The sequence below is a fragment of the Scardinius erythrophthalmus genome, assembly GCF_964197995.2.
Source record: "Scardinius erythrophthalmus genome assembly, chromosome: 5".
Taxonomy (NCBI): Eukaryota; Metazoa; Chordata; class Actinopteri; order Cypriniformes; family Leuciscidae; genus Scardinius; species Scardinius erythrophthalmus.
This window is the reverse complement of record NC_138225.1, coordinates 18,024,377-18,049,484: the sequence shown is the minus strand read 5'-3', so window position 1 is coordinate 18,049,484 and position 25,108 is coordinate 18,024,377. Positions and strand designations below refer to the sequence as shown.

Sequence of the window (25,108 nt, the reverse complement as noted above, 5' to 3'; positions counted from 1 at the left end):
CTCTCTCTCTCTTTTTTATTATTAAACATTTACTAACAAAATACAAAAGAGAAAAATCATAAACCAGAGAAGAAAGCCAGAGGTTCAGGATCACATTTGAATTCAGAAAAAGAAAGAAAGAAAAACAAAATAAATAAATACAAGAAAATAAACCAAATTAAATTACAAAATGAGGAAGTATCAATTAAAAATTAAATAAATAAATATTCTCCCCACAAAACATAAAATAATAATAATAGAATAATTATAAAATATACAAAAATGCAAAAAAAAAAAAAAAAAAAGAGAGCATACATTCAAAGTTTTAGTTGCCTTTTTGTTACAAGAGGTAGATAAAGATTTTATATAAATCTTAACATCTTCTTGAAAGTGAGAAAAATCGGGGGTTACTTTCATAGTTTTACACTTGTGGATAAAACATTTTGCAAGCAAAATAATTAAGTTGCAAAGAAAAAAATATATTCTCACATTGCTTCTTAAAAATGAAAAACCCAAATAAAACATCGTTGAAATAAAGCTCAAAGTCTTTATATATATAGTTTACAACGAACTGGCAGATGTCTTGCCAAAGTTTTCTTGTATGCATCAAATTCTCGAGACCTTGCGGTGATGTCCCGGTTGACGTCACGCATCTCCTCCTGTCGTCTTCCGGCTGAAAAGAATAGCTGTGCCCAGTCCCACCGCAGGAGACTGAGAGTTCGAAGTGTGAACGACACCGCTGTGCCAGACATGGCTGGCTTTGAAAACAAGTTGAGTTCTTACACTTTAACTCAGTTAAACGAACTGCTCGAAGATGACGAGAAGCTCAGCAAATTCATCGACGACTCGGAAGAGGTAAGTTTATTTTTCTCGCGAAGACCGTCGCGAAGTTACCACGGCGAGTTGATTTGTATCTGGAACAGCACCATTTTATACAGAGGTTCTGCATCGCAGGCCGTGTTTATTTCTATAACTTGCTTTTAAATTCTTTGTTGTAGAATTACGACGTCTTTACACTAGGAACTAATTAAATGTGAACGTTTCTGCGCGTGATTTCAATTTGGTTTGTTTTTGACGTCGCGGACTATGACAAAGTGTTATGATGTCATCCGTTGGTTAAACAATACATTTTCATTAAAACAAAGTGACCTTGTCACGGAAGCAGAAACGGTTCATACTAACGTATATGATCATGCCCTTGAGTTAGGAACATGCATTTCCTCTATAGAGTCTCTGTTTTGTTTTTATATCTCCTCCCGTCAGTGATGAAAGTCCTTTTCTCGTGATGCTCTTTTGCAATTTATTTCTGGGATTGGTCTTGTGTAAGTTATTTCTGTTTTTATCTGTAGTAGCATTTCATTTTTTTATTTTTTTATGGAAACGTCATCGCCTTTCTGATCATAGCATGTTTTTGTACAATTTTTGTAATGCAAAGCCCTGGTTTGCTGTAATATTTACTGAAATTAATAATATGAACATTAGTTATAAATTATTGTGATGTCATAAATTATATTTTTCCTATTATTATTGATTTAATTAAAATACCATTTAGTACAGTACAGTTCTGTAGTGCATGGTTTGTTTTTATGTTTCTTATAGGCAAGGTGTGTGATGTGCTTGTTCCCCTTTTAAAGCAAACTCCCTGGTGATTTTATGTATGTGGCAATGTAGTATGTACATGTTACACTGCGTCTACTCTTAGCCATTTGCCATACTCGTTGGATTTTTAATCAAGAGTTTCATGTCAATTATAATTGTTGATGCATAACCATAAATGTATTCACATCAGACTAAGCACTGCCAATGCACACAGTATCAGTACCAGGTCTCTGACTCCCTGTGTAAGTTCAAAGTTTGCTCACTTGTGTTTGCATATTCTCAATTAGAAAGTATTCTGGGCGTGTTCACAGCTTTGAGTTGATTTGACCTTCCAATTCATGGAAAGATATCAACCTTGACTCAGTATGTGTCACAAGAGGATGTTTGATCTGGCAAAACTGTAACTTGGTGCATTTATCTATTGCTTTTTAAATAAACATCTTTCTTAAAACTAGCCTAAGCATTTGTAAAAAAAAAAAAAAAAAAAAAAAAATCTTGGCTTTCACTTAACTGAGACAAATGGGTTAGTACTGGGATGGTGCTCCAGAAGCCAAATATAGTAACAATTCACATGTAGAACGTTATTATCTGCCACATGAATACAATGGCTGTGGATTAATAACTGGGTCTACATGTCTTTTAGAAGGCTGTGTTAGTTTAATGTGATGAATACCTACCCTTAGTCAGATTTGGAAAGGACTAGCATTATGCAATCAGTGAAGAGCAATAATTTGCATTTCAAAAGCAAGTATTGGTGTGAGGACCAGAGAATTGGTTTCAGTATTATCTGTCACCATCTACTTAATGTTAACAGATGATTTCTGCTTTCTTTGATGTGTTAGACACTAACTGTATATTCGGAGTGCTATTTTGGGTATTTTATTTTTACCCCAATCATGTAATACGTAGGACATCCTGGCACAGGCTGTGTAAAATCTCAGAAGAACAAATGCTTTCTAACCTGCCAGCTGACATAGGCAGGTGTTTGAGAAACATGAAATCTGTCACTTTTTCCTGTTATGTACTCTGACACATGATACCTAAACCGAAACTGCAGAATTGCACCTGTTGAAAAGGGAGGAGTCATGACAGTAAGATACTGTTAAATGTACCTAATGACAGTAATAGTTTCTTGAGTCACCAGAGATGTGACTGTTGTATTCCATGTAGGAGCATGTGGCATGTATGATTGCAACATGCCACATGTTGCAATCATATTATTATTATTTTTTATTTTTTTGTGAGTTTCTTGGAAATGGGCTGTCTTCTCTGTAGACTTTTTTTGTATTGTGTGATTCTATGATGTGTACAGCTACCCTTTGCCACTGACCCCTCTTTGGGCCATAACGTTCTGTTGCAGTAGTAAGGACGTTGTGAACATCCGTTATACAAGGAGAGGCTTAAGGCGGAGTGACCTAAATATCAAAGGCCTGCTGATTCTAATCAATTTCTGCATAAATAATTTTAAGCCTCTTAACTGATTCTCAGTGGTGAATCTCTTTTATATGCATGCATACAATTTTTTTTATGATTTGTCTGAAACAGTGGTTTTCAAGATTCTGACTATGAGTGAACTTCCCTAAAAGATTGCTGTAGTGTGTAACTCCCTGAACGCCTTTGGGATGAATTGAATTATGAACCAGATCGATATACCGTTAGACACGATTAACCGGTAGAATTTTGTCAACCTGTTGAGATTTTGGACTATCGTCTCTATCGAAATTACATGCTCACGTGGCGTTGCTGTGCTGCACCATCACAAAAGCCTATTATTTTGATGTGTTTTTAAGCAAAACCGCAGCGAAAGAGAACTCATTTAGGTATGTGTGTGCTGTCTGAGAGACAATTTCTGAGCTGTGTCTGAGGCCCCGTTTACACCTGGTATTAAGATGTGTTTTAGTAGACGAGGGAGGCTCATACCTGTTTGTTTTGTTTTTTTATCCCATCTCTTTTGTCCATTTTTAACCACTCCTGTCCTTATTTCTTTGAGGGGAGGGTCTATGGGTGGGAAAATGTATGGACTTTTTAGTCTCTTTTACACGTAAGCTCTTTTACGCTTTGGGTCAGTGGGCCATATTTATGCCTTTAAAGCAAAAATAACTAGGCTATATTATACCTTTAGCGAATATAGTTATCGTGAAATAAAATTACTATTGTGATTTTGGTCATTTCGCCTACCCTAGATCCCATTTGCAACCATCAGTGTCAGACTTCACTGATGCTCTTGTGTATTAGCCTAAGAAGAGAAAATCCATGCATCCATTTTTCAACATCTACTGGGAAACATTCCTGAGAGTGGAAGCTTTAATGCCCCTATTATGCTATTTTAAAGGTTCCTAATTTTGTTTTGGAGGTCTCCTCCAACAGGTCTATGTGCATCAAATGTCACAACACTTTTCACTTTCTCATAATATACATAGCACATCACCTCATTTCTCAAAGACTCTAAAACGACTCGTCCGAAGATTCAGTCTCTAAATCCCTCCTTTCCATGACACACTGTAAAAAACAGTAACGATGGCATCCAATTTACCATATCAATTTGAGCATGAGTTTTAAAAGGAAAGTAATGGATAGGTCATTGATTTCCACTGCCCCCACATACCATGTTATTTACACTTATCTTGAAATGTATCTTGACAGTTCACTCTGTCACCTGAAGCTGCAACATGATGCTGCGAGAGATTTATGAACAGTCAAGTGAAAATATTTACTCTTGTTACAGACTACAGTGCAACTGTTGTTTTTTTTTTTTTTCAAAAGGCATGACAGTACATTCTCTTTCTGTATTTCTTTCTGATTGTGTATTCATTTATACTACTGTTTAAAAGTTTGGGTTCAGTACAATGTTTTTAAATGTTTTTGCTCTTATATGCTCACTAAGGCTGTATTTATTTGATAAAAAAAAACTTATTTATAATAAATGATGACAATTTAAAATAACTTATCTATTTAAATGTATTTTAAAGTGTAATTTATTCCTGTAATGGCAAAGCTGAATTTTCAGCAGGCGTTACTCTAGTCTTCAGTCAGTCACATGATCCTTCAGAAATCATTGTAATATGCTGATTTGGTGCTCAAGAAACATTACTTATTATCAATGTTGAAAACAGTTGTGCTGCTTAATACTTTTGTGTAAAAGTAACATTTTCAGGATTCTTTGATTTAATAGCATCAATAGCATTTATTTGAAATATTTTGTGTAACAATGTAAAAGTCTTTACTGTCAGTTTTGATCAATGGAATGTGTCCCTGCTTAATAAAATTGTACTGATCCCAAACTTTTGAATGGTTGAGTATTTCAATTTATATGTACTTGCCTTTTATTGAATTAATTTGTTTCTTGTGTGTTCTCAGATTAAAGGAATACAACAGAACAAGGAGATGACCCTGGCTAGTAACCGTCTTCTGGCTGAGCAGAACCTTAAACTCCAACCCATGCTTGACCATCAAAAGAACGAGCTTACCAGACGTTACCGGAGCCTACAGGAGCTGTTTGAGGCCTATCAGCTGCGCAACTCCACTCTAGGTAAAATACTGTGATTAAAACATAACTTCCTTTTGTCTTTCTTCGTCTTTCTGTGTATTGTATGTCCATCACAATTACACAGCTTGACTTTTACTTGCACACCGTCTTAGTTTTTCATGTTATATTATATTGTGGTTAAAATGTCCCTTATGTGCCTAGGACTATTTTTACCATGTAAACTTGAAAAGCGACAATGTAAATGTTTTGAAGCGTCTCTCTGGGCTTTAACACATATTGTTGTTTTTGTGGCATGTGAACATATGCATTAGTCATATTTTCCAGCTATAAAATACTCCTTGAAGGGCCTGTTTTTCAGGTTTTACATGTCATTTTCACCAACTCTTAGTCTCATATATTTCACCCCCTTATATTTCTCTTCCTCATGGAATAGGAAGGCAGAACTAAACGGTAGCAGATGACTGTCACAGCTGAGAAGGATCTGTGACTTTAAAGAGAACGGGGACTGGTTTTCAGTGTCCCTCCACACCCCTCTGCACGGTGTGTGCTGGTATCATGAATAAAATGCTGTCACTGATTACCCTTTGTGACGCAGCGGTTGCCTGGAAGCTGATTCCAAACAGCATACTAACACTCATTTCATTTTACCATCTGTACACTCAATGTCAGCTGGCTTGGGTTTTGAAATATAGTGTATACTGGAACTGAAGTATTGAAGTATGTTGGAACTTGCCTTGCCGTCTCCCATTTCCTTTAGGCTAAAAAACTGGCAGCTGTGGTTGCCAGAGATTTACCATAAAAATACGGTAGCAACATTTTAGGTTTTACAGATTTTACTTAAATTTATAATAAATAACTATATTTCATTAACTGATAAAATGTTAATATACCAACCTTTATTTTGTACCTTCGCAATCACAGCTCTTACTGAATGTCTGTAAGAGATGAAGGTATGGATGCATGACAATTATCTTAAACTTAATGAATCAAAAGCGGAACTGTTACTTGTTGGTATGCCGGCAGCTTTGCACAAACATAACTGTCTAAATCTGTTCACTGATTCTGAGTTATTGGCTCCAGCATCACAGGTGAGAAATCTACGTGTTATCTTTGATTTACATTTGTCATTCGATGCCCATATCAAATTGGTTTCAAAATCTGCATTTTATCATCTAAAAAATATTGCCAGAATTCGATCTATATCCCTGCCAGATCCGGAAAGGCTTATCCATGCATTCATTACGTCGAGACTAGATTATTGTAATGCAATTTACTCAGGTCTCCCTGATAAGTATATTAAGAAATTATAGTATATTCAAAACTCGGCCGCTCGTGTATTGACACGCACAACTGTTCTGCAGCATATTTCCCTTGTTCTTTGTTTCTGAGGAATCTTATAGCCCATTCCTCATGAGCAATGGCCTCCAGTTCAGTAATATTTTTGGATTCGCATGCTGCAACTTCCTTCTTCAAATCCTACCAGAGATTTTCTATGGGGTTCGGGTCAGGTGACTGTGATGGTCACTGTAGAATCTTCCAGGACTTCTTCTGCACCCAAGCCTTGGTGGGATTTGTTTTTTGGGATCATTGTCCTGTTGGAAGCTTAAGCTTCCTCACAGATGGCATGACGTTTTCTCCTAGAATTTCCTGACACTTCAATGACTCCATCTTGCCTTCCACCACATGCTGCAGGTTTCCAGTGCCAGAGGATGCAAAGCAGCCCCAGAGCATCACAAGCCACCACCATGCTTAACTGTAGACCGAGTGTTCTTTTCAGCATTTTCTTCGTTCTTCTTCCTCCAGACATACATAGGATCCACAGGGCCGAAAAGTTCCATATTGTTTCATCTCTCCACAGAACAGAATCCCCAAACTTCCATTTTGAGCAAGTTGGAGCCGAGTTTTCTTGTGCTTTTGGGTCAGAAGTGGTGTACGTCTTGGAGTTCTAGCATACGTTTAGTACGCGCCTTACTGTGCAAGCTGAAACCTCAGTGCCTGTTGCCACCAAGTCTTGTTGTAGGTCTTTTGCAGTCACTCGAGGGTTTTTCTGAACCTGCCTTCTCAGAAATCTGGTTGCAGCCGTATATGGCTTCCTTTTTCTGCCCCATCCAGGTAGTGTAACCACTGTTCTTTTAACTTTGAACTTGCAAACTGTGCTTCTAGGAACATTTAGTGTTTTCGCTCTTTTTGTTTCCTGTTCCTTGTTTGTTAAGGTCGATGATATCTTCTCTTAACTTTTTGGACCGTTGTTTTGACTTACCCGTATTTCTAACATTTACATTTACATTTTTACATTTATTCATTTAGCTGACGCTTTTATCCAAAGCGACTTACAACTGCTATATATGTCAGAGGTCGCACACCTCTGGAGCAACTAGGGGTTAAGTGTCTTGCTCAGGGACACATTAGTGTCTCACAGTGGATTCGAACCCGGGTCTCTCACACCAAAGGCATGTGTCTTATCCATTGCACCCCCCCATGCCATCAAATGTGACACTCAACAAAACTAGCCAGTTCAGGTTATATATTTTTACCTTGAAATAAACTTACTTGTACAGTGAAATAAGATTTTGATCAAATTTCCCACCCTAAATAACGCAGTAACAGTTAAATATAGCTAAGTTAAAGCATGCTCTTGACCCTATGAATCATCTGTAGTTCAAGCCAGGGTTGCCAAGTCCACAGTTTTCCCTACACCAGACATTATTTGTAGCACACCACCCATCCAATAATCTCTTTGCGCTTTGTTTCGTTCTCATAAGAAACAAAGTCTCAGCCTTTAATTTCTGTCCCATTTTATCACAACATGCAAACGATATATGGCATTTTGACGATCATAAATGTGAAGTGTCAGATCTCTGCAGTGCCTCAGTTAACCGGCAGTGCAGAGCGTGAGTCTTTTCTTCCAATTTAATACAAGTTGTAGTATGAAAAAACATGCAAGAACATCAAAAGGTATGCTGAAAGACACAGTTCGACTTACTGAAATGTCTCGTAATTGTTCAATCAGTGCAGTGGGGAAAATATTTGAAGTGCTTACACTTTTGGATGCAAAATGTGTTATCAAAATATTTAAAAAGAAGGTTAGATGTATTGTGCTCCCATTCTAATCCGCCACTTTTCCGCTTTTTGACACATATGTGCGCGCTGGGACTCATTGAAGTCTGCAAAGTTAAATGTATTATGTAGTATGATTATCTTGCCATCAGGATAATCTTCAATGCGAAATGCAATACTTGCGTTAATTTGTAACATTTACAGGCAAGCGTAAAATGTAAGTTGTGCTGAGGAAAACGCGTTGAACGACACGCGCATCTGACAGTAGGGCAAGCTATGTAGTTTTATGATTTAGTTTGAAGCACTTAATATAAAGCAGATGTTCACAACAGTGCTCACAACATCAAAGTATATCGATATAATTTGTCCCATCCCTGGAGGGAAACTCTTAGAAGAAGTTCAGCATGTGCAGTGTTAAAACAACTCGGTACATTCATTCATTCGGTACACATATGTACTGAACTGAAAGATGCATACCAAAAATAGATAACAGACAAATATCTGTACCCTACACCCATAATAGATAGAGACAAACTTGTATATTAAAAGTAATCAAACGGCAAAAAAGTTGTATTTTTTTTTTTTTTTAGATGTGGTTGAGCCTTATGGTGTAGCAGCATTGAATTTCAGATTTGAGAGCAGTTTTCCACTGTGAAACCCCTCACTTTTCACTTCCATCCACATTAGATGTTTGCCCCCTTTGAGGTCCAGCTCTTTTTTGTTATTTTGGCATAGAGGAAATAAACATAGTGTACTGTCATCTGTGTACAGATGAAGAGAAAGATGGTAGCTTTGGTGAAATGTAGGTTACCCACTTTCCCAGGCTGGGGTGGTTGGTTATGCCCCAGATAAGGATTTACTGGCTCAGCAGCAGCAGTGCCCGTGCATCTGGACAGGGTTGACGGCAGGCTAGCCAGTCAGCCGTTCCCTTGACCCAGATAAACAAAATCCCTAGTTATCAGGCTAAATTGTGTGGTGAGGTTCCTGTGTGTACATTAACTCGCTGCCACCACTATTCCAAAAGCCACACCATGACAACAGAGCAGCTATGTGGGGTGTTTCAGCGTGACAGCCTATTCTGATGCTGCGGTGGTGCTCTGGAGTAACAGTGTGGCTTTGTGCCCTGAGCAATGTCAGAAAATGGGGTTGGATAGGGGAAGTCGAATGCTTACACATACACACACACACACACACACACACACACACACACACACACACACACACACACACACACACACACACACACACACTATTTTCCGTCTTTCTTTGTTCTTTCACACACTTGCACAGAGCACAAAGTAAGTTGAATGGGCTAGCTGTAGACTAATAGCAGTCTCATGATCTGCAGGATGTTTGGAATGAAATAAAACATTGCATTGTGGGATACAGTATTTCACACAGTATGCTTTGTTGTATAATGTTTATTTAGGCAAATGCAATAGGCCATTTAGGTATTTTAAGCATACCAAAACATTTGCGTATTGTGCCCATGCTATGTCTGTTGTAGAATGGTAGTATGCTACTCATAGACAGATGCACTTCTAGCATGCGCATGTCACCAAAGTCTGACTGAGAAGTTGAAGAGAACAGCTAAACTGACGAGAACATCCTGTCTAAACATCCTACGTAAGAACGGTTTTCTTCGGGGCAAGGAGTTTATTTGCTCTACAATTTATGTTTAAAATGGTAAGTAAAGCAAAAGTAATAAAGTGGGTCTTTGTTACCTTCATGTCTCTAAATCATCCAGTGCTTAATGTGATCAAAATTATATCCCACATTAATAGAACATTAGTGTCTGTGTTAGTGTATTAAACACAAGCCTCTATTTTAAAGGCTCTACCCTCCCTTGCTTTCTGCTCCATTTTCATCTGCCTCATACAAGGTCGGAACATTTTTAGGTTGTTTACTGTCGGTTTCTGTTTGTTGTTGAAGCATGTACTCTGAATCATATGGCTGATAAGTCTGTGCCAGCTTGATTCTGTTATATATAGCAGATATTTCTGTTTTTGAGCTGATCTGAGGTCAGTTTTGATTAGCAGTTTATAGGTCAATCATCAGTATCAGCTGATTGTTTAAGAACAAGCAGTGTGTTAATTAGATTGTCATTCAAAAGAGGACAGAACAAGGACTAATCATTTGCCTTATTGAATTGAATTCATTTTATATGACTTGTAAAGAAACCGCATTACTGGGCAGGGTCCAGTTAGTAGTTCGGTTGTAATGTGGTGAACATGGCTGTCACAGTGTCTGGTGGTTCCCTGGGTTAAACACTAGAGCAGGGATCAGCAACTCCGGTCCTGGAGGGCCACTGTCCTGCAGAGTTTAGCTCCAACCCTAATTAAACACACCTGAACAAGGCAATCAGTGTTTTCAGGATTACTAGATAGATACAGGCAGGTGAGTTTTTATCAGGGCTGAAGCTAAACTCTGCAGGACAGTGGCCCTCCAGGACCGGAGTTGCTGATCCCTGAACTAGAGGTCCTCAGTTTTCACGGTGTCTATGCATTTTCACTACAATTCCCATGATCCTGCCTGTCACTGATTGTACATTGTCTTTCAGCTGTTTCTCGTCACCTTGTCAGCACTTGTGTGTATATATACCCTGTCTGTTTCAGTGTTTGTCACGGAGTCCTTGTCTTGTATCACACCACTTCTGTGTTCTGCCTCGTTGCCTGTTTTTGGATTGTTTTATGTTTTGGATTGCTTCTTTGGTTTTGACCCCTGCCTGGACTGGATTTGAGTAACGGATTTCCCTTAATAAATTATACTGCTTTTGGATCTTCTCTCTGTTTCCCGTGTGATGGATCGTGACAGAAGGACTCCGTCAAATACAAGATCCAGCGGTATGTACACTAACTTCTCTTTCCCAGCCACCGAGCGGGAGAGGAGAGATTGTTTTAAGGGAACCCGCCAAGTCATTTTTCGCGGGACCCGTGGAGGCCGCAGTGGAGGAGGTGGTCGAGAGGAATCCCGACACCATTCTCCACTTTGGCCCCTCTTCAACCCTGGGCTGGTGATGTCCAGCCCAGAGCTCCATCCGCCGCTGATTCCGCCCAGCTCAGAGTTCTGTTCGCCGCAGTTTCCGTCCAGCCCAGAGCCTGCACATCGCCATCAAAAACGGCGGAGGAGGAAGACCTCCAGTCTCCCCAAGGACCCAGAGATCGTCCTCGTGCAGCCCGCTGTCGTCCCGGAGGCCGTCCCCTCCGAGCAGTCCGCTGTCGTCCCAGAGGCCGTCCCCTCCGAGCAGCCCACTGTCGTCCCGGAGGCCATCCCCTCCGAACAGCCCGCTGTCATCCCTGAGATCGTCTCGGAGCCGTCCACCATCAGTCCTGCCATGGCCAAGAGAGCAGTCTTCCTCTTTTATGCAGTGGCGGTACTGCATGCGTGGAGGAAGCACAGAACGTCTGCCGAGCCTGTGTCTTCGGACAAGATGGCCGCCGATCCTGTTCACGTCACGTCTGCCGAGCCTGTGTCTTCGGACAAGATGGCCACCGCCGAGCCTGTTCACGTCACGCCTGCCGAGCCTGTGTCTTCGGACAAGATGGCTGCTGCAGAGCCTGTTCACGTCACGTCTGCTAAGCCTGTGTCTTCGGACAAGATGGCCGCTGCCGAGCCTGTTTACGTCACGCCTGCCGAGCCTGTGTCTTCGGACAAGATGGCCCAGCCAGGGACTGTTCACGTCACGTCTGCCCAGCCAGAGACTGTTCACGTCACGTCTGCCCAGCCAGAGACTGTTCACATCACGTCTGCCCAGCCAGAGACTGTTCAAGTCACGTATGCCCAGCCAGAGACTGTTCACGTCACGTCTGCCCAGCCAGAGACTGTTCACGTCACGTCTGCCCAGTCAGAGACTGTTCACGTCACGTCTGCGCCGCCTGAGGCCTCAGTGACCGCGACACTGGCCATTATGGCCACAGCCATGTGGTGTGTGTGGGCTGCGCACACACTTGAGCCGGTAGTGTCTGTTCCTGAGCCGGTGGTGTCTGTTCCTGAGCCGGTGGTGCCTGTTCCTGGGCCGGCTGTGTCTGTTCCTGAGCCTGAGCCTGTGGTGTCTGTTCCTGAGCCTGTGGTGTCTGTTCCTGAGCCGGTGGTGTCTGAGCTGGTGGTATCTGTTCCTGAGCTGGTGGTATCTGAGCCGGTGGTGTCCGTTCCAGTTCCTGAGCCGGTGGTGTTTGTTCCAGTTCTTGAGCCGGTGGTGCCAGTTCCTGAGCCGGTGGTTCTAGTTCCTGAGCCGGTGGGGTCTGTTCCAGTTCCTGAGCCGGTGGGGTCTGTTCCAGTTCCTGAGCCGGTGGGGTCTGTTCCAGTTCCTGAGCCGGTGTCTGTTCCTGCGCCCTGGCCGCCCGAGGGGTCGTCTCCGCCCTGGCCGCCCGAGGGGTCGTCTCCGCCCTGGCCGCCCGAGGGGTCGTCTCCGCCCTGGCCGCCCGAGGGGTCGTCTCCGCCGTGGCCGCCCGAGGGGTCGCCTCCGCCGTGGCCGCCCGATGGGTCGTCTTCGCCGTGGTCGCTCGAGGGGAAGTCTCCGCCCTGGCCGCCCGATGGACTACCTGCTCCACCCTGGCCACCTGAAGGGTCGTCTCCGCCCAGACCGCCCGATGGACTACCTGCTCCACCCTGGCCACCTGAAGGGTCGTCTCTGCCCCTACCGCCCGATGGACTATCTGTTTCGCCCTGGTCGCCTGAAGGGTCTTCTCCGCCCAGGCCGCCCGATGGACTGTCATCCCCTGTGTCCATTCCTTCCCATGGTCCTGGCCCTCCATCCCTCCCCCTAGTCCCCCACAGTTCCACCTCCCTCCTGGACTTTTGTCGAGTTTTGTTTTCTGTCGTGGAGCGTCTGGTAGCCGCTCCGTAGAGGGGGGGTTATGTCACAGTGTCTGGTGGTTCCCTGGGTTAAACACTAGAGGTCCTCAGTTTTCACGGTGTCTATGCATTTTCACTACAATTCCCATGATCCTGCCTGTCACTGATTGTACATTGTCTTTCAGCTGTTTCTCGTCACCTTGTCAGCACTTGTGTGTATATATACCCTGTCTGTTTCAGTGTTTGTCACGGAGTCCTTGTCTTGTATCACACCACTTCTGTGTTCTGCCTCGTTGCCTGTTTTTGGATTGTTTTATGTTTTGGATTGCTTCTTTGGTTTTGACCCCTGCCTGGACTGGATTTGAGTAACGGATTTCCCTTAATAAATTATACTGCTTTTGGATCTTCTCTCTGTTTCCCGTGTGATGGATCGTGACAATGGCAGAGCAGCCTGTTGAGTGGATGGAAAACATGTAGAATTATGGATGTTTTTTTCATTGTAGCATGAACTACAATACACAGTGACACTTTTGTAAGTTGCACCTGCCAGGAAAATAAATGTAAATAGATGTAAATCAGTGAAGGGAAGGTGGACTGATAGTCAAACGTGTGCCATAGGTAGTAAATCACAAGCTAAAAGTGTTGCTTGTGATGTCTGACAGCTTTGATTTATGATTGAATCAAAGCCTATATTGATGTATTTGTTCTGCAAATGTATTTAATTAGTATTATTATAAGTTTTGTGATTTAAATGGTGTAAAATTTATTTTCCTCTTTGTTTTGAGCTATGTCTAACTGTTAAGTATTGAACATTACACATTTCTCTCTTGATGATGATTAATGAATGGCTGTTATGTAAAAAGTTATGTAATTTAAGCAAATAATAGGCCTACTTTATATTCGTTTCTGACGCAAGCGTCTGTTGACCTCTGAGAATTGCTGATATTGCTGATAGAATTGCTCATTGATTTGTACAGTGAAATCTGATGCTGCGGCTCCTGAGCTAAAAGGTGAAACACACCCTGTTGATGCCTCGGCTAATTTACTTAAGGCACGCACACAAAGTCTTCAGATTTATCTAACAGCCAAAAGGTGCCTCTTCCCCTCAAAACAGATCTTACATGTCCCTAACATGTTTAATACCTTTCAGATTAAAACAATTTTCCTAAATTCCCTTGCATTACCACTTTAATATCATATAATATCTTGCTTACGTTTTCAATGATGCATTTGGATTTGGCGCACACTTTTATCCAAAGTGATTTACTTTGTATTTTTTGGGTTTTGGGTAATTGAACCCATGTCATTGCCAGCACACTGCTCTACTGCTTGAGGAAGGCAGTTTTTAATTGTAAAAATTTTTCAAACTTCTTAACACATTTTTCTTTTCTGTCCCCTCACAGACCACATATCTGGAAACATGCCTTTGGACACATTGCTTGCACTCCTACAAGCAGAAGGGGCCAAAATCGAGGAAGAAACTGAGGTACCTCACTCACCTTATCTTACACATTACACATTAAACTTACTCTTTAAAGTTGCACGATATCTGCTAGGGATTGTTCGACATCTGATGGACTCATTAGATGATGATCATTGCTATTTTCTCTTCAAATCAGAACATGGCCGATTCGTTCCTCGATGGTGCAGCCCCCCTGGACACATTCATTGATGAGTATCAGAGTAAGAGGAAGCTGGCACACCTGCGGAGAGTCAAGATAGAGAAGCTCCAAGAAATGGTGCTGAAAGGACACCACATGGCTCCGACTACACCTCAGCCCTCTCGCTCTCAGGACCTTCCCTCCTGGCCAGCTGTTCTCCACAGAGAGGTCAATGGTTCCCCTATGCCGTTGCCCCGCCGGGCTCCTCCTCTTCCCCCTGTTAAAGTCACTCAAACTCCTGCTGTCCAGCCCGCCACAGCCGTCTCCTACTCTCCTACCTCTCCGTTCTCTCCCACTACTCCATACCCCCCTATTCCCCCCAGAGTTGGAAACACACCACTCATTCTTAACCAGGGATACCCCAGCATGTACATGCAGCAATACCCCCCACCCGTGCCTCAGAGACCCCCTCCACGCATGGCCCCCCAGCCAGGCTTCATCATGCAGTGAGCGTGGGACATTACAGTCTGTGGATGAGAAACAAAGTACACACTGGACATTCATTCAAGCCGTTTGTTGGTCCTTCAAGCTGCATGTTATAAAACATTGTGCGCCAAGATGGGAGTCTTGTCATGTGTAAAATGAACAAGACATTTCTGCAGTCAATGCGGCATCTGCAACAGGATCTTCAATTTGCACTTTAGACTACTTTTGTATTTGATTAGTCATGGCTGGTTATGGAGCCGTACTGTTTCCGTTCCGCCCTCTTCAGCAGCGTTAGATCAAGTAAAGATATTCTACGTGAGCCTCAGGTGCTCCCATACATGATAAAAACATCAAAGTTCAATAACAGGGCTTCAGTTAGGCCAGCTTAACAGATATAAAGGGCCAAGGTTTGATGTGTTAGATTCTGTTTGCGTTGTCAAGATCATGTTAAATTGTCAGTTCAACCACTCTTCAGACATTTCATACCTGAAAAAGCTGCTTTAACAAAAAGGTAATGCCTATGCAAACAGACTAAGACCGGACTGTGCTTATTTTATTTGGTGAAAGAATCAAAAACATTTTTTTGCTCTCCAGGTTTTCTCAGACCTGCAGCCAAAGATGTTATTTGTTTTTCAGTGGATCTAGTTTTGGGCTGGTAGCATTAAAACAGTGTGATTTAATAGAGGTTTTGGGTTAAATGTGGGTGAAAATTTGGTACTAATGTTTTGGATAAGATTGGGTGATCAGAGCTACTGCTTCAATGGAGAGAGGACCAAAATGCCTTATGCGTCTAAGATACGAGCAAATTCGTGCTGATGTAGGGAGCTTGTTGGCTAGAATTTGGAAAAAGTGAGAGTGAATGGTAGTGTCATGGAAAAAAAATTGCTCAAATGAGTTATTTTTTAATCATGTAAGTGTGAACATTTCTGAAGCATATTTGCTTGTACTGTCATTACCCTGCATACTTAAACTGATGCTCTATGCATAATTTACCATTTTAATGTTTATATCGGTCACCATAATCCTTCTTGTTTATTTTTGCCATCTGGTGTAAAGATGTTCAGTGGAGATGTGCTTCCTTTTCCATAAACCCCTCATATTAAGTGATATTTAATATGTTTAACTAATATAGCTACATTTATTTTAACTTTTTTTATTTTATTTTTTGCCTTTTTTTTTCCCCCTCCTAACTTTACTGGTAAAATTGGACTCGCCTATGTCATCAGGTCTCTTACAGATATCTTTTCTGTCCAAAATATGTAGTATTACATTGTAGTTTTCACCCTGGATCTGTTTTCAGTAGTATGTTGTGGTTTTTCCGGTATGTTCATGTCTCAAATAGTCACTTTGTGCCTATGATGGGTAAGATGAGGACTTGTTCACTGTGGTGAGGAGTGTTTTTTGCTACATATTCCTCTTTGCCTTCTCGTTCTATAGCAAAGTACTTAATACCCAGAATACACCTTTTTTTAATATATATATATAAATATATGCTGTTTACACAGGTACATCCTTACAAGTGTCCTTTACATAAATATCTAATTTATATGTTTTACGTATAGAGCCATAATTACATTGCCTCAAATTCAGGAAGTTGACATGATAGAAACAGGAAGAGGAAAACATTTTTGTGTGAAGTCCTCTCTTTAATCACCGGTGCTGCTACATTAATTTAATGAGCTGAACCCAGATGATGTTAGTATGCAGGCTCTGTTTGAATTAAATCACTCAGTGTTTGTCAGACTGGGGTTGGGTATCTGCTTTATTATCTTGATGCTGATGAGCACCAGATCGAGAGGTGGAATTAAATGGGTTCCTCGTGAATCAGGCTGTGTTATGTCTAGACATTGACTAAAAATCTGTGAAAACAATTATGTACAATGACAGGCTTGCCAAGCATCTGGAAAAACCAGTTTCCACCCTTGAAAATTGTTTTTGTTTGTTTGTATATATATATATAGACATGGTCTTGCTTTGTCTTAGAAATAATGATAATGATTGCTTGGTTTGCAAAAGGTAACTTGGCTGTATGCTTTTGCTGGCAATATAAAATAGTGTTTTTTTACTTTCCTCGTGTAAAATTCGCAGACTATTCTGTGTTAGGTATTGTCTATTGAAAGAGGTAGACATTGGAAATGGAACTGACATATATTTTAAAGATAATAAATGGTATCACATCACTTTTCTGTGAGTTTAACATTTTCATGCATTTTTTTCAGGAATGAAGGTTACATTATTTTTATTTGTTGAAGATACAATATAGCTCTATGGATAAATCTGATGGGCCCAATCAAAGAATTTGACTCCCCCTTGTGGATGCAAGTACACAGAGTATTGTCATATTTCCTCTAAAGCAGTGGTTCTTAACCTTTGACATCTTTGGTATTTTTGCTGCAATTATGAAGCTGCAAAAAGCTGCTTATTGTCTCAATTTTTTTATTAACATAATTGGGGGGGTCTGACAAAATTAATTATTTTTACATTAATAATAATAATAATAATGTAAATTGCAGCCAAGAGGCCCATTGATTTTACCCAGTAAATGTAGTGTTTCTAATATATATTAGATATATAGAAAGGTAACACCAAATTGAATGGTGAGAAGCATTTCATGATTTTAGAATTCACTGCTTTAGCCAATACTGAAAAATTCTGATTCTTGTGAGTTTATTTGATGAAGATTTATGAGAGAATGGCATTTAATGCGGTCTTATCTGTAGCACCCAATCAGGACTTTTAATTTGGACTTGCCTGCTGCTACCAGAGAAGTTTTATGCTAATCAAAGAACAAAAACTAAACCAAACAAAATACTGTTTATTAGATTGAAATAATGATCTGACATAAGTTGCTTTCATAAAATTAAGATGGACCCTCTTAATGCAGGTGTTATCAATCAAAATAATGATCCCTTTGTGAAGGACCCTTTGATAAACATGAAGGCTCCTGTATATTTTATGTACAAAAATCAATACTGTGTGAGGAAAATATTAAATGTAATATGTGACAACAAAATTAAATAATTTACATTGTCATTATACTGAAACAAACTTAAAATATTATGTAGAAAATATTTACAGTATATAAGAGATGAACACTTTTCTACAAATATTTTTCTGTGGTACAACGGTTTGAGAACCCCTGCAATAATGCATAGTGATCATCGCTACAGAAACCACTTTAAATTACCTGCTTTGACACAAAGCGGAATTCATAACCATGCAAACGGTGTGCAAAGTTTGACAATTTGTTACATATTCATGGCCTGAAGCTTGCAGCACAAGGAATGACAAAATAGAAAGGAACAATTTATATGATGTTTTGATAATGGTGACCCAGTAAGACTATCCTTGACAAAAATGAATGATTGTACTCTCTTCAAAACTTATACTTTGTTGCCATGGGCCTACAATATGTGTTTAAAGCGTACACACCACATTAACTTTAACGGACTGCTTTCTCTTTGTAGTTGTGTGCTTTCCTCCCAAGAGCATCGCCTCAGTAACACCCTAACCACATCGAGCTCTGAGGGACCTCCAGCACGACCCATTTAACCATCTGCTTCGCACGTGTCAAATTTTACGTGCTACGTCACGCCTACGCCATCGCGTCGAGAGCCACAGCTCCGCCATATTGCAGGAAATCCGTCTGAGGTTTAGAGATTAGCGTTTAATCTGAGGAGCTGGGAACGAGAGTGTGATTGGAAGTTACTGCTAGCCATATGGTTAGCTCGAGTGGGCGGGTAGATCGCGCAATCTCTGTTGTCATACGACAGGACATATGTTTATTAAGACAAATCGGTGCAGTTCGGCACGTTATTATTATGCCGAACTCTCTTTATGAGTGTGTGGCTAGACTGGCGAGTTGACATTCTGACTCTGAAAAGTGGGAAATCGGATTAACGTTCAAGATTGCGCACCAAACCCTAATCATCTCGTGTCGCTGGCTCCCGTTGCCACGAGCCTAAGAAATCTTATAGAGAAAGGCTGATTGCTAGTTAGGTTAATGTCTGCAGGAAAACACCAAGACCGGGATCGGTGATTGTATTTCTGTCAGCGAGGAGGAGAAGCGATCGAGTCGGTGTGTGCTGGCGATGTTATTATACTGCCCTGCGACCCATGAAACCAACTGTTGTTCAGTGTCCACTAAATTAGCTGTGTTAGAGCGTTAAACCTGCCCGCTTGTCTGAATTCGAACAGTTCTCGGACCCTTCGGAGTCACTGGCCACTTCGCGATCTCTTCTCGCTCGGACTGGCACCAGCAAACACGGAGCATATCTTTGTTCATTAACTGGCTAATAAATCCTGACTGGACTGTGAGAAGATGTCGACTAAAGAGCCGAAAGAAAAGCTGTCGACAACTGAGCGAATCGTTAAAAGTAAGTTTGTGTTTCATGAAGTCTGGACAGCTAGTTAGTTACAGTTAATAGATTTACCTCTGTGGTATTTTGGTGAATCACTTGATTCAGCATTCATTTGATTCATCCGAATCATTTCTTGACCGCTATGTCAGGTTTTGTTGGGGAGAGAAATTGAAAGAACTCTCAAACTCTAGACTGTCCGTTTCATCTTATTTTTGACATCCAGTTAATGAAAATATGCCACTAAATTGAATTAAGAATATTTTGTAATCTTGGCTCGAGAGTGTGTGTGTATATATGTGTATCAGTGCTTTCAAAAAGATTAAAGGGATAGTACAAACCCCCCCCCCCCCCATAAAAATAAAATAATAATATTAAAATTGTCATCATTTTTCACCCTCATGTTGTTCCAAACCTGTATGAGATTCTTTCTTCTGTTGAACACATAAGAAGATATTTTAAGCAATGTTGGTAATCAAACAGTTGACGGTAGCCATTGAATTCCATAGTGTGTTTTCCCTACTATGTGAGTGTCGTCAACTGTCTGGTTACCCACATTCTTTAAAATGTCTTCTTTTTTTGTTCAGCAAAAGAAAGAAACTACACGAGGGTGAGTAAATTATGAAAACATATTCATTCTTAGGTAACTATCCATTTAATATGATCTATCCATTTGATCCGTAAGATAATTGCATACAGGTAATTGCATTTCAACTTTAATCAATCAAATTGCTCATCAAGCATTTAGTATTCACAGTAGCCTAAAACTGCCTGGATAAAGCTGTGGTTATATTGAAGATCGACCAAGAATGTAACCGCAAAGCCCAGAGAGTGACCTATACATGTAAAATATGAGGATTTCTGTCTTCATGCCTGGTGGATGAAGTCAGAATCATTGCATTATGGTTATCTTTTTTTTTTTCGTCTCAGGTGATTTGTGTAAAGCAAACCTCATCTTAAAATCCAGCAATGTGCTTCTGTCAGCCAGTCTTAGCAGGAGCTTGTCATTATTTGTGGTATAAATAATATGGAATAAATTGAAACACACATGCTTCATATTATCTACTTGGATCAGCTTTGAGAACTTTCCTTGTGAACAGCATGCGAATTAGAATGAAATAGTGGGTTTAAAATCAGACACAAATCTCCTCTAGGTTTAAGAGCTAATGTTTTACAAGCAATAGACCCTATCCAGGTTTTTTTTTTTCATATTAATATTTAATAGTTATTAAAAATTATTGTTTTTTTTAATATTTTGTGAATAAAAATAAACCAGCGAAGGATAGACATATAGCCTGTGCAACACTGTATCATAATTTTCCCCAAAAAATTCTGGAGGTTTGTGGATTTTTTATTTTTTTTTGCAAAGACATATTTCCAGTGTTGCGTCCAGTTCAACAGGTTGAACCAGTGTTCAACCTGTTGAACAGACTTTACACCTATCACTTAATTTTGTTTTCATTTTTTTGTGAAAAAGGAAATCCTGTTTCATCTGTAGTTTATGACATGTTAGTTATACTGAAACAACTCCATTGAACACTGGATTTCATTTTTTGTGAAAAATGAAATCCTGTTTCATAGTTTATGACATGTTAGTTATACTGAAACAACTCCATTGAATACTTTTTAATTCAAAACAGATTTTAGACATGTTTTCAGTTTGATCCATCTGTGGGTTTCTGGAAAATATTGCGAAGGGAAACAAAATAATTGTTCCTTTTTAACAATAATGATCTAAATAAAACTCACTGTATTCATACTTCATTTTGGTAAGTTTACCCAAAAAGGTCAGCAGGTTAACCTGGCCAAACTACATTTGGTAAGACCACTGTGCTCACTAACATCAGACCTGTGCCCTTTCCATGGGCATTTGCTGCTGATATTTGAGTCGCATAAAAATAGTCTTAAGTTTATATTATCGGTCTGTCGAATATGTGTCTTTGCTTCACACGTACATATGGGCTTGAAAAGCAAGAAAATTTGAGACCCACTAATAGCACATTAGTAGGTCAGCACAGGAGCCAATTTGCCTTTCAAATGTCCAGGTTTTGAGTGAACACTTGTAGCCTGCCTAGTGTCTAGATGTAGCCTATGCAGAGCTGGAAAAGCCCTGAATCTGCATGGCACAAATTTCATCCTGAAGGCAGAGCCTGTCATTGGTGACACTGAAATGCAAAGCGTTTGGTTCAGAACTGTGCCATATTCAAATGTTTAAACTATTGAGGATCTGTGTGTGAGACCCTTCTCTCCACATTTATATCTTTGTCTGTTTAGAATCTGTGAAAAACATGTTAAAACGATTGGTGCACTCACTGTATTTGTGTTCAATGAAAGTTTCAAAGCACCTTACAGAATGTTGAAGCATAAATGTGTTGACGTTGCTCCACTTCAGCCTTAACCCTCATTCTCTCTTTTGAGCTTTAGAGTCAAGGTCTTTTTTGCAGTGCACTTTTAAAAATAAAGCTTCCAAAAGGGTTTTTTTTTTTTGCAGTGATGATGTCATTGAAGGAACATTTTGGGTTCCCCAAAGAACCTTTCATACCCTTTTCCACCGACATGATTCCAGTAGAGGTTCCCAACCTTTGACCGTTCTCAAACCTTTCTGCGAATTTTCACTGCAGAAAATGGGGTTTCTGGGCCAGAAAGATTGGTTCAACTCCAGCCCTAAATACTTGCTGGTTTAGAACGGAGCCTGGGAGCGGGGGTGGTGAAATGCCGTTGCTGTCTATGGCAGTCTCGTTGAGCAATGTAATAATGTTGCAATACATTGCTCTTTATATCTAAATATATAAAACTGTGCGTGCGAGAGAGTGAGTGAATTAACGGTTTCAGTTCAATATATCTCCAAAAATGACAGCTGATAGTAACAGCAGAACAGTAGTGCAGCACTGCCTGCACAAACACCAGGACGTGCACTGTTTGATTTTAGACTGTTTAGTCTGTTAAAAAACATGTAGCATCGTTAACGTTACCATTCATTCCTCAAGTCTGTGGAAACACTGGGCCAGTTCGCGGCAGGCTCCAGTTCACCTGGCTGAGAACAGGCTCTGGCTCCAGAACGTGAATTATTCTGGTGGAAAAGAAGTTGTGAACAGTGTGTTTCTTAGTGTAAAGTTTGCTTTTAATAATCTAAATAAACTTTTTCCACTATAAGGAACTTTTTGTCACAGTTTTCTCTTAATCTCCTCCATGTCGCTTTAAAATAGAGCATTCTGCGTAGAATCAAATGGATACGATACGTTTTGTGTAGAGATGCACCGATATGAAATTTCTCAGCTGATTATTCAGAATGATATCGGACGATACTGATAGTTTGTTTTTTCTCATGGATAAAAAATCTCTCCCGAATAATGCAGAGAACCCTCTCATTTGGTACACTATAATATTAGAGGTTAAAATTAACAACTGCTAGGCTATTTATTTCCAGATATAATATTTACACTCAAATAAAAGCTGAAATGAAATGTTACACATAAGGTGGTTTTCATAAGCACTTGTCTTCATGGCAAGTTTATTCAAACATACATATATAATTAACAGTAAATACGTAAAAAAAAACCAAAAAAAAACCTTTCCTTTACCTTTCCTGAGGTAAATGCAGCATTAAGTGATATTGTTTACAAGCTTCACAAGCAAGTTTTATTGACATCTTTCCACAGTTGAAACACTTATTGAGTGATTACATAAGACATGATTTGGATTTCTGTAACTTTCAACTACCTTCTGATATTCATGCATGATTTTATAGATATAATTTGTATTAAAGTGGAAGAATATACCCGCGCTCCACGCTGCTGCTTGAACTGAGGCGCGCGCTACAGTGATCTGTCACGTCACATTTCAGAGCGTCAAAACGCCATTTATTGTTTGAATTTCGTGGTAAAATGGAAAGAATTTGAAAGATGACACTTAGTTTCTTTTTAGAAGTAATAAAGCACGGAGCTATTTGCGATTATTTGGTGAGAGGAACGCTACAAATAATGTTTAGTAGAGGGAAAAACCAGATCTGCAGATCTGGTAACCCTGGTTTGAAAAAGATGAAAAGCATATACACTGTCTGAATCATTCCTTATCCCCTATATATCCCCATTCACCATGTAGAAAATAGTAAATGTGTGAACAAGTGACCCATTTTAGCAGCTTCATCGTCTATTTAAAGTGTAGGGGGCGGGACGCTTTAGATTCTAGAGAGCATTTTATTGGACATAAAATCTGAAGATATGCTGAAATGCAGATTGTTGCCACCAAAATCATTGATCCATATTGGTGGAAGTGAGAGACTGTAAGTTTTGAATATCTTCTAGCACACTAGCTAGCAGTAAGGCTAACATATTCATACTCAAAGCCAAAAAACTTCAATTTTGAATGCATGGGGACTTTAAAGGGTCTTCATGGAGCCATTGACGCCAATAAAGAACCTTTTTTTTAAAGAGTAGGAGGAGTCCCTAAATAAACAGACTCTGAACCTGGAATCCCTGGCTAATAAAGGCTTTACCTAATCTGTTCTTAATGCTGGTACCCAGCTTACCGTCCCTATTCCCAGCCTGTGTTGTGGACCCAGGGCTGCTTACAGTTTATTTATACTTCTCAACAGTCAGAGTATAGATAATGTTTGTTTATGTCCTTATGACAATGAGCTCAAATTGTTTAAGTCCTCAACTCTGGTGAGGTGGAATTGTTCGCACTCGCCCCTCTTTACATATTATCTCTTTACTGCGTTTTTTATTTATTGGGGCCAACTGATCTGCTGTGTTCTGCAAAGAACAACCCTGTTCAGCCATGCGCTCATGACTTTCTTTTTTTTAAGCTGTCGGAGCCATCATTCTCAATCCTGAGGACATCATAATGATTGAAATGTTTGGGTTATGTCTTCATTCCCAAAGCGAGAGTGTTAGATTGTCTTTTACCATAGTCTTCAGTCATCATTTCTTCTCAAATAACATGTATTGAGTTCTCAATGTACAATTCATGCCTTTGGCTGACAGTTCTATCCAAAGCAAAGCAACAATACATTAAAATTAAATGAGATCCCATAACTTTCTAAAACTTTCACTTCATATTTTCATACAAGGGTTTTCAAACTTTGGGGATCATATACGTTTAGCTATATGAGATATTAAGGAAACACAATATTGTTTTTAGACATAGGAAATGTATTATTATTACATGTTAAATCTGATTTTGGAAATCATTATATTAATCAGTTTGTTTTACTATACTGACAGCCCTAGTTTTTAAATATCATTCAAAAGTTTGGGGTCAGAAAATGAACGAAAAGAAACATTTTTAAAGAAAATGAATACTTTTATTCAGCATGGACACAAATGATCATAATGACATTAAAAACATTTATCAAAATGACAGGTAAAGAAAGAAATGTAATGTGTAATTAAATATAAATGAAAAGTAATTGCTGTTCTAGTCATCAAAATAACTTTCTATTCATCAAAGAATCTTTACAAAAATGTATCGCAGTTTCCATAAACATATTAGGCAGCACAGTCGTTTTCAACATTGATATTAATTCTAATAAATGTTTCTTGAGCTGCAAATCGGCATTAGAATGATTTCTGAAGGATCATGTGACACTGAAGACTGCGGCTGTAAATGTATCTGGCAATCACAGGAATAAATTACACTTTAAATAGAAAAAAAGTTATTTTACATTGTAATAATAATTCACAGGATCACTCTTTTTACTGTATTTTGAATCAAATAAATGCAGGCTAGTTGAGCACTTATTTAAA

The 25,108-nt window shown here is 39.7% G+C and overlaps 2 protein-coding genes across 3 annotated transcripts in view; both read left to right on the top strand.

The window, feature by feature from the left end:
• The first annotated feature begins 646 nt into the window (after positions 1-646).
• vps37ba (VPS37B subunit of ESCRT-I a) lies at positions 647-17,182 on the top strand. Its single transcript, XM_081365891.1, has 4 exons — positions 647-834; positions 4,936-5,107; positions 14,320-14,402; positions 14,536-17,182. The coding sequence occupies exons 1-4, from the start codon at positions 730-732 to the stop codon at positions 15,025-15,027; spliced, it is 852 nt and encodes a 283-aa protein (XP_081222017.1). The 5' UTR covers positions 647-729; the 3' UTR covers positions 15,028-17,182.
• A 1,454-nt stretch (positions 17,183-18,636) lies between these two features.
• ppp3cca (protein phosphatase 3, catalytic subunit, gamma isozyme, a) overlaps positions 18,637-25,108 on the top strand; it is a 36,618-nt gene continuing 30,146 nt past the window's right edge. The window contains exon 1 of one of the 2 annotated variants that reach the window (XM_081366735.1): positions 18,637-19,379. In XM_081366735.1, the coding sequence (XP_081222861.1) occupies positions 19,325-19,379 (55 nt within the window). In that variant the 5' untranslated portion in view covers positions 18,637-19,324. The remainder of the gene's footprint in view (positions 19,380-25,108) is intronic. The other variant, XM_081366734.1, reaches the window with a different exon arrangement.

Excerpts from the sequence above, each read along its gene's own strand:
- vps37ba (XM_081365891.1), top strand. The coding sequence starts at position 730 with ATGGCTGGCTTTGAAAACAAGTTGAGTTCTTACACTTTAACTCAGTTA. Across the intron at positions 835-4,935 it reads TCATCGACGACTCGGAAGAG|ATTAAAGGAATACAACAGAA; the intron begins GTAAGTTTATTT and ends GTGTGTTCTCAG. Across the intron at positions 14,403-14,535 it reads AAATCGAGGAAGAAACTGAG|AACATGGCCGATTCGTTCCT; the intron begins GTACCTCACTCA and ends TCTTCAAATCAG.